Source organism: Carassius carassius, chromosome 19 (assembly GCF_963082965.1).
Source record: "Carassius carassius chromosome 19, fCarCar2.1, whole genome shotgun sequence".
Taxonomy (NCBI): Eukaryota; Metazoa; Chordata; class Actinopteri; order Cypriniformes; family Cyprinidae; genus Carassius; species Carassius carassius.
This window is the reverse complement of record NC_081773.1, coordinates 3,118,205-3,126,715: the sequence shown is the minus strand read 5'-3', so window position 1 is coordinate 3,126,715 and position 8,511 is coordinate 3,118,205. Positions and strand designations below refer to the sequence as shown.

Below are 8,511 nucleotides of genomic sequence, written 5' to 3'. Positions count from 1 at the left end.
TCTTGTGGGGTTTCAAATGTTTTTATTGAACAAAATCAACATTTGGCAACGCTATCACACTTATTCATTCTGACATTATAAGTGATGTTTTATGACTATAAAATTTGTGTAAATATACATGGATTTACCCCTTCAGGGCCAGATTTACTGAACAGGGCAAATTAGTGGGTGAGGAAATTTCTGCGTGTGATTTACTAACAATGCGCAAATTAAAGAACACTGACGCAACATCTCATTTACATATTGACAAACTAAATATACCAAGCGCTGCGCAGATTAGCATAGTCACAAATAAAGCAGAGTCGATGCTCATCAAGTGCTGGTGATCTGCTCACGACACAGGCACACAATAGCTTTTCTTTTTTGAGGCATTAAATAATACCGCAAATACCAATTTTAAAATCATCCTCCCATAAATTTTGTGTCTGATAAGTAAAAGCCTATAAATGCATATTGAATAAAAGGTTTAGCGTGTTTATGCCTTTTCAACGCTAATTTAGTAGGCCTAAATCCTGACAGTAACCTACAATTGTAATGCCCAAGACGGTTTGCACTGCTGTTAGTAAATCTGGCACTAAATTCTTTAAATTAGTTCTTAAATCTAAAATTATTTAACCATAATATGCCAAGACTTTTTACTTAGTTTTGTGATTCACATTATTCTCAATGAAGATTCATTAGATTTTAAGTACTTCTGACACATTTACCTTTGTACGAAAAAATCCAGCCATCTCAACAGGAATCTGCATGATTGGGATTTCACTTGTTTGACGTGTTCCTCATGTGGATTGCACAACAGATTTGATTGTGTTATACTTTTGACACACAAAATCTCTGCTTGGACCAATATAAAGCTGCTTGGATTGGAAAGTGCTGTTTCATTCACCGTTACGCTATTACCAATAAACTTTCGTTGCTTGTGAAATTTCGCCGTGTGTTCATAGTAGCAAAATTTCGTTCTTTCGTTGTCTATTGTCATTAGTCTAGAGATGTATGAAGCACAGCTCACGCATTAGTAACGTTCAAACCAAGCAGATTTTTCTGTTTGGACACAGCAGCTAATCCACAACCAACCTGAACCCGTTGTGAAATCTGCGTGGGGAAATCTTTCGCCCTCACGCCAAATTTCAGATCGAGTTAATTTCTATTGAAATTACTGGATTTCGCCAGCTAAAATTTGCCGGAAAATGGCAATTGTGACCAGGACTTAGTGAACAGGACTTAGACTTTAGTGAAATTATTCAACAAACAATTTGCAATAATTGAGCTGAACGCGGTTTCTGAATCTCTGCAGGAGAATATCTTTACCAAATCCACATATATTTTGCACACATTTATTTATCTTACCCATCCCGAACCACCGCTGAAAACGTGTCATAAAAGACTTTCATCCACTTACTGTCGATCAGGCGCTGGTTTTCCCATCTGTAAATTAAGCAGAAGAGTTACTCTTACCTGCTCCTATGACTCTTTCTTCCTCTTCTTCTGTCTGTCTCAAACCCTCATACTCATGGGCTTTCCGCTAGCCTTTCTTCCTTCGGGTACAGCTAGTCTCACCGAAACCGATGCTAGCTTTCTGGAGACACACTGGCTGCCTGGTCCAGTCGAGGCTGGGATCGACCTGCCAGTCTGAGAGCCCACAACTGTTCCCCTGTCTGGGCCTGGAGGCCTTTCTACTCTCATACACAACACCACGCGCTCAGGACAGCGGCACTCGCCCCTTCAGACTCAATGACGCACTAAACTTCGTTAGGCAAGTTACTACACAACTTTATTTCAGCTGGTTTCTTTTTTTCATGTGTCAAAAATAGTTCAACAATCTAGACTTAGGTTTAACATGCCCTCAGATCGGACAAAATCTACTCTGTTTACCATTCAGAGCTTCATGAACAACACATGTACTGCATACTCACAATATATAAAAATACACATGACATCACGGTCTTCAAATCAAGAAAACAAACACAAGTCCCGATTTCTCCAAATAATATACGTAAGGCCACAACATATTGTACACTCACATCAAATAATATATTTGGGACTATTCTGACTACAGTGTTTGGTAGCACTCTCCAAAAATGGGGGTTGAGGATAGTTGGAGAGCACAGAAACGTCAAACGGGTGAAGGACTGTGCAGTACACTACACTAACGTTAGTAAGACCTATAACTGGCAGATCTTGGCCCCTCGCACTCTTTCTCAGTAATCTTTCCTTCCCTTCCCACTCCTCTCATCTAACTCTGGATCTGAGGCCTGTTGAACAGACACAGGGTAAAGCATCACAAGTCATCCTGTGTTAGACGTCTGTGGAGTCTCTTGAGGCGGCGCTGAACTTACCACAGACGGACCCATCTGTTAATACCTCCTGGACCCGTAGCCCCCGCCGCCGCCGCCCCCAGAGTCATACCCACCTAAATATGACAATCATATCACATGATCAGGCTCTCACAGGGTTCACTTTCGATGTGGCATGCAGTGTACTGGATCTTCTGTACCTCCATAAGGTCCTGAGTTTCTTCCTCCAAAGTTATTTCCCTTCATGGGGCCGTAGTTGGACTGTTGTCCTGCGTAATTCCCAAAATCGTTGTAATTTCCTCCTCCTCTTCCTCCTCCACCACCACCACCAAAGTTACCTGAGAAAAGTTGGGTTAAAGGGTTATTTCCGCCTGAAATTAAAATCAGCCCTTGTTTTACTCACCCTTACAGTATCCTGGGTGTATGTGACTTTCTTCTTTCAGACGAATCCATTCAGAGTTATATTACTATTGTCCTTACTCTTCCAAGCTTTATAATGGCATGGGTGGGTGTTTTTGTTCAACAGTCCAAAAGTAGTCAGGAACTGTTTATTATGGACGGATGCGCTTTATTTGACTTCTTTTGGACTGTTGAAAAAAACACCTGCCTAATCCCATTCAAACACTTGGAAGAGCCAGGACATTTTTAATATAACGCCGACTGGATTTGTCTGAAAGAAGAAAGTCACATATACCTTGGGTGAGTGAAACATGGGCTAATTTTCATTTTTGGGTGAACTAACCCTTTAATAGCAGAATTTTTATATTATGCAATTATTACATTTTTAAAGAGTTCAAAATTGATCAAAAGTGACCCTGAAGACTTTTTTCCAATGTTAAGATTTCTATTACAAATAAATGCTGTTCTTTTGAACACTCTATTCATCAAAAATAAATAAATGTATCATTGTGGAATCGTATCACGAAAAATCGCTAATAATGAGAAACTGGCGAATCACAAATAATCATCTTAGAATGATTTCTGAAAGATCATGTGACACTGAAGACTGGAGTAATGATGATGGAAATTCAGCTTTACATTGCAGGAATATATTACATTTAAAAAAAAATTCAATTTGAACATAGTTATTTTAACTTAATAATATTTCAAATTTGTTACTCTATTTTTGATTCATTCATTGCACCACTGGTGAGCATAAATAAGTTCTTTCAAAAACGTTACAAAATTGTACTCCAAAACTCTTTTTTTCTTTTTTCAATTTAATCTACTTACTTACATAAAGTAAAGATTAAATGTTATGATTCACTGGCCCATGCTGCCACAAATAAAGTCTGCTTTCCGCCTCTAAAACAATTTCCTGTTTGGATGACATCACTGAGACCTCTTCTTTCAAACCCCGCCCCTCCAACAAGTTTTTGTCTTCACTTAAATGAACCGTACCTCCAAAATTCCCTCCATCATTGTAGTTGTCATATCCTCCAAAGCCTCCTCCGCCTTGGTTACCGTATCCAGGACCTCCACGACCATCTCCATAGCCAGAACCCCTCCCATAATTACCACCTAGCACCAGACACACATCATAACCGTGTACTTCAGCGCTAATAATTTCTCTCTGAGCTTTGTGAAATGAACCAGTGACTACAAAGCAGCCATTTGAGCCCCTCTGTTCAACACTGGTGCAAATTAAAAAGTTTTACAAGGGAGTGTAGATTTATTCATTGCTCATGTTAGTATAATGATATAGTTCCCACCAAATCCATTGTATCCGTCTCCTCCGCCACAGCCACCCCGACCTCCTCCATACCCTCCTGTGAAAGATACAGCACACACTGTGTTTTCACCACAGCATTACTCAAACACACACACGATCAGATGCACAGGATCACATGTCGTCTTACCTCGGCCAAAGTCACCCCCTCCAAAGTTTCCTCCTCCTCCTCCTCCTCCTCTGCCCATGAGATTGCCTCCACCTCCACCGCGATCTGACAACAGAAAACACGTTATATATCATAACCTACCACAACTGGAATATTACAGTTACATCATTTATAAAAATGAGAATCAGAAATGCAGTCAGATTTGAAACATGTTACTTACACCTCTGATTAGAAACGGCTTGCATCTCCTGCTTCGGTAGTGCTTTTCTCACTTCACAGTTATGGGAGTTGAACGTGTGATATTTTTGTGCTGATGAGAAAGGAAAAACAGAAATCTGTTTGCTCAGAAAACCTGTATTTCTAGCTGTTCTGTCATAGTACTCAGGGTAGAAGACACATACCATGCCCATTAACTTTTATACATCAGTACCATGACTTTATGTGAAAACTTATAAGGTAACTACTTGTTTATTGTAAAGTTTCATTGGGATTTAATTGTAATATTTTTTTGCAATCATTTAAACAGTATTTTGCAAGCATTTTAATTGAACAAGTTCATATACATCTCCATGAGGTCATGTCATTTACCCATAAAACCTGATTCTGAAGTAAATAGTTTCCATTGAAGCTCACCAACAATTTTATCCACAGTATCGTGATCATCAAAGGTGACGAAGCAGAATCCTCTCTTTTTCCCGGTTGAACGCTCCTCCATTATATCGATGGTCTCAATCTTCCCGTAGCGCTCAAAGTACTCTCTGATATGATACTCTTCGGTGTCCTCCTTGATTCCACCCACAAAGATCTTTTTCACCGTCAGATGGGCTCCAGGCTTATTGGAGTCCTGCATAACCAAAGAAAATTCATTTAATTTTATCTTGATTAAATATATCTTAATTTAAGAGTAAATTATGAAAAGGAAGCCACTGCATCAAATATTTTTTTATGTTTTTTTGACTTCATTTCACAGAATTGTGAGTTAACACTGTACAACATAAACTTAAAATTGTTAGTTCTTGTACACAATTTATATCAGACCCCGGTGTTTTTTCGTTTTTTTTTTTTACAGAATTGTCTCAGAATATTCAGAATTCTTACTTGGAATTTTCAAAATCAAAAATGTGCAATGATTTTTTTTTTTACTTCCATTGTAGAAATGGGCTTTCAATGGACTTAAAAAAAAACAATTTTATTGACTTTTTTCCTTTTTTTTTTTCAACTCAAGCCATATCTGAAACTACCGGAAGTACAATTATTTTCTTTTTTTTTGGATAAAGCACATCACAGTCCAGGAAAGTTCAGTCACTAATAGATACAGTCTATGTCATCTACCCATGTGGTTTACATGTATGTAACCGCACCTCTCGGGAAACGGCCCGTTTGGGCTCAACGACTCGACCGTCCACTTTGTGTGGCCTCGCTGCCATCGCAGCATCAACCTCCGCTACACAGGAATACGTCACAAAGCCGAAACCTCGTGAGCGCTTGTTAGCTGGATCTCTCATCACCTGAGGAAAGATAATCATTGATAGCATTATCAACAAGTGTTTTTTATTGTGGGTATTGTTATATCTATATGGATTTACACCAAAGGACTGTTTGGCTGATTGATTCTGATTGCCTGACTTACAGATGTTCCAAGGCGTGTTACTTATTTAAAAGAACAGTTCACCCAAAAATAACATTTTAATGAAAGTTCACAGACATCCAAGATGTAGATGAGCTTGTATTGTTTCTTCATGGGAACAGATTTGGAGAAATGAAGCATTGCATCCCTTGTTCATCGGTGGATGCTCTGCAGTGAATGGGTGCCATCAGAATGAGAGTCTAAACAGCCTATAAAAACATCCACACCACTTCAGTCCATCAATTAATGTCTTGTGAAGGAAAAACTGTGCATTCGTAACAAAAGCATCCATCAATAAGGTGTTTTTAACTTAAAAGCCTTGTTTACAGATGAATCAGGAGAGAAATATGCCCAGATCAAGCACCATTTACAAGTGATATCTCTAAACAAATATGTTGGTGGATTTTGATGTGAAAGGACGACAGTGGATGGAGTTTTTCAATGGAGGACAGTTTTAAACTAAAAGGCATTAATTATGAATTTGTTCCTAACAAACATGCAGCTTTTCGCTTCACTAGATGTTAGTTAATGGACTGTTTGGACTCTCATTCTGACGGCACCCATTCACTGTAGAAGCTCCTCTGGTGAGCAAGTGATGCAATGCTACATTTCTCCACATATGATGAAGAAACAAACTCCCTATATCCTGGATGGCTTCAGGGTGAGTACATTTTTTAGCAAATTTTAATTTTTGGGTGAATTATTTTCTTTAAGCAATCTCACAGGAGCAACAGGATTGTATGTGGCCACAATATTAAATATCAGCATGGCTGCGATTGAACTGATTTCCCATAATTTGTTGTTAATTATTCCTTCTTAAAACTGTGGCAATAGCATTACAATTACAGTGAACGATAGACTGAATCCTAAATGTGATGTGACGGTCTCTCACCACACAGTCAGTGAGTTTGCCCCATTGCTCAAAGTGAGCTCGAAGACTGTTCTCTGTTGTCTCAAAGCTGAGTCCCCCGATGAACAGCTTCCTGAGCTGCTCCGGCTCCTTACGCTCACCGCCCTGTTCACATAAAACACAGTTAATAATCAGATTGAACTTTTGCCTCTTTACAAATATGCGTCATTAGACTGATAAAACTGGCCCTGTAGGGCATGCCCTCTGTGTTACATAATACTCTAAAGCTATTAAAAGAATTGTATAAAGCTGATAATGACACATTCGTTGATTCCACAGAGCTGGTTTAGTTCTACTGTGGAGGTTTTCCCCTTAAACCTATGCTGCTCTCTCTGTGGGACTGATGGGTGACTTCTGGACATGCTTTTGCCAAACTCGGTGGAGATATATATAATTTTTTATTATTATCATTATTCATTAAATGGAGTGACGTGAGCTCACTTATCTCTCCTGATTGGCTGAAAAATACTGACGCTAAAAGTTGGGCTACTCAGCTGGCCAATTAACTTGGCTCGGCTTATGAATATTAATTAGGGTACGCTGTACGGTAATTTCTCTACTGTGCGACAGAGAGTCGAGTGGTTATGACGCAATCGTTAGCCTATTTTTACAAAAACTGTTTCCACGGGGCCATTATGTAACATAGAAGGTAATGGAGCCCTTTATACATTGTCCTGTATCTTTAGAAATAAATAATGGACAAATGGAGTCTCAGATGTAAAGTTATTCGATGTCAAAGTGACGCCAAAATGAATGGGAGTCAATGGAATGCTAACAGCAGGTGGGGGTCCGCTAGCCAATGGCGGCGCCTAGGGGTGCTTAAAAAAATATGAAACCCTGCCCCCCTGCGGGCGATCAGCGTCTAGAATATTCCACGCGCCATTTTAGGTCTCTTTTCAGCGTTTCCTCCACATCGTTAGTGTTAATATTAAAAGTAAAACAGTAAATCCCAATGTTTGTATTTTATACTGACATGTAAAAAAAAAAAAAAAACAGGTTCAATATTTTGTTATGGTTGGTCAACAGCCCCATATGTCAGCCAAAACACAGCAGCTCGTTAAGAAACTACGACGCGTTCATTCCTGATAACGTACACATATGTTCAAGAGAGAAACGTTAACGTTTAATGTAAAACCTAGATAGAAAACATGAATATATCCGCCTGAACAGCACGCATACAATATCTGCTCTGTTCTCGCTCTAGACACTCAGCTTCACATGACAGCAGAATACAGCACTCTTAACACAAACCCTGTTTAATACACTGACATAAGACATCTATTACTGTGGATACTGTTAACACAAATTGAGACACAAACTCGTATAATATCAGGAATATTGATAAGCAGTAGTTAACGTTACCTCCATGCTGCAGCTTTTGCGCCCCTAGGTCTGCATGTGATGCTACACTCCCGCCACTGGAGGCGCTGCAGGACACTTCCGGATACAGCTCACTGGAGACGTGCGATTACAAAAACAAAGAAATAAATGTCATATATAGGAATATACTTTAATATAAAAATATATATTTGTATATTAGGGTCAAGTGATTTGGAAATCTGTTTTTGTTTTCTTCCAGATATCAGCCACTTGCTCTTGGATGAACTGTTGTTGTCTCTGTGTCTGGCTCAGGCCAAGATCCAGCAGACCTGAAATAGGCCTCGCAAATCAGTTTTCAGAGCTTTTTAGTAAATCCTGCTCCCTACACACAGTATTTGAGTGACAGATAAGCTTTTTTTGTCTATGTGTCTATTTTTATTTTATTTTTACGAATGATTTTATTGTCTGAAACTTGAACCTGAAATAAACTTTCAATAAACTTCCAAAACTGCTCTCTCTATT

The 8,511-nt window shown here is 39.0% G+C and overlaps 1 protein-coding gene across 3 annotated transcripts; it reads right to left on the bottom strand.

Annotated features, from left to right (window-relative positions):
* Positions 1-1,754: 1,754 nt before the first annotated feature.
* hnrnpa3 (heterogeneous nuclear ribonucleoprotein A3) lies at positions 1,755-8,136 on the bottom strand. 3 transcript variants are annotated; one of them, XM_059499528.1, is made up of 11 exons: positions 8,032-8,136; positions 6,652-6,774; positions 5,494-5,640; positions 4,766-4,976; positions 4,353-4,442; positions 4,154-4,237; positions 4,007-4,063; positions 3,696-3,815; positions 2,495-2,632; positions 2,337-2,410; positions 1,755-2,252 (listed from the first exon to the last, which is right to left on the bottom strand). In XM_059499528.1, exons 1-10 carry the CDS (start codon positions 8,035-8,037, stop codon positions 2,355-2,357), a joined length of 1,032 nt encoding a protein of 343 aa, XP_059355511.1. In that variant the 5' UTR covers positions 8,038-8,136; the 3' UTR covers positions 1,755-2,252; positions 2,337-2,354. The 3 variants fall into 3 exon arrangements, with proteins under 3 accessions (XP_059355511.1, XP_059355512.1, XP_059355510.1); XM_059499529.1 differs by having other exon boundaries at positions 1,755-2,410; positions 2,495-2,608; positions 3,681-3,815; XM_059499527.1 differs by having other exon boundaries at positions 1,755-2,410.
* Between the last annotated feature and the right edge of the window lie 375 nt (positions 8,137-8,511).

Bases quoted from the DNA above. Each gene is read 5' to 3' on its own strand.
- hnrnpa3 (XM_059499527.1), bottom strand. The intron at 4,443-4,765 runs GTGAGCTTCAAT...CTTTCTCATCAG, and splicing joins TACTGTGGATAAAATTGTTG to CACAAAAATATCACACGTTC. The intron at 3,816-4,006 runs GTGGGAACTATA...GTCTGGTGCTAG, and splicing joins AGACGGATACAATGGATTTG to GTGGTAATTATGGGAGGGGT.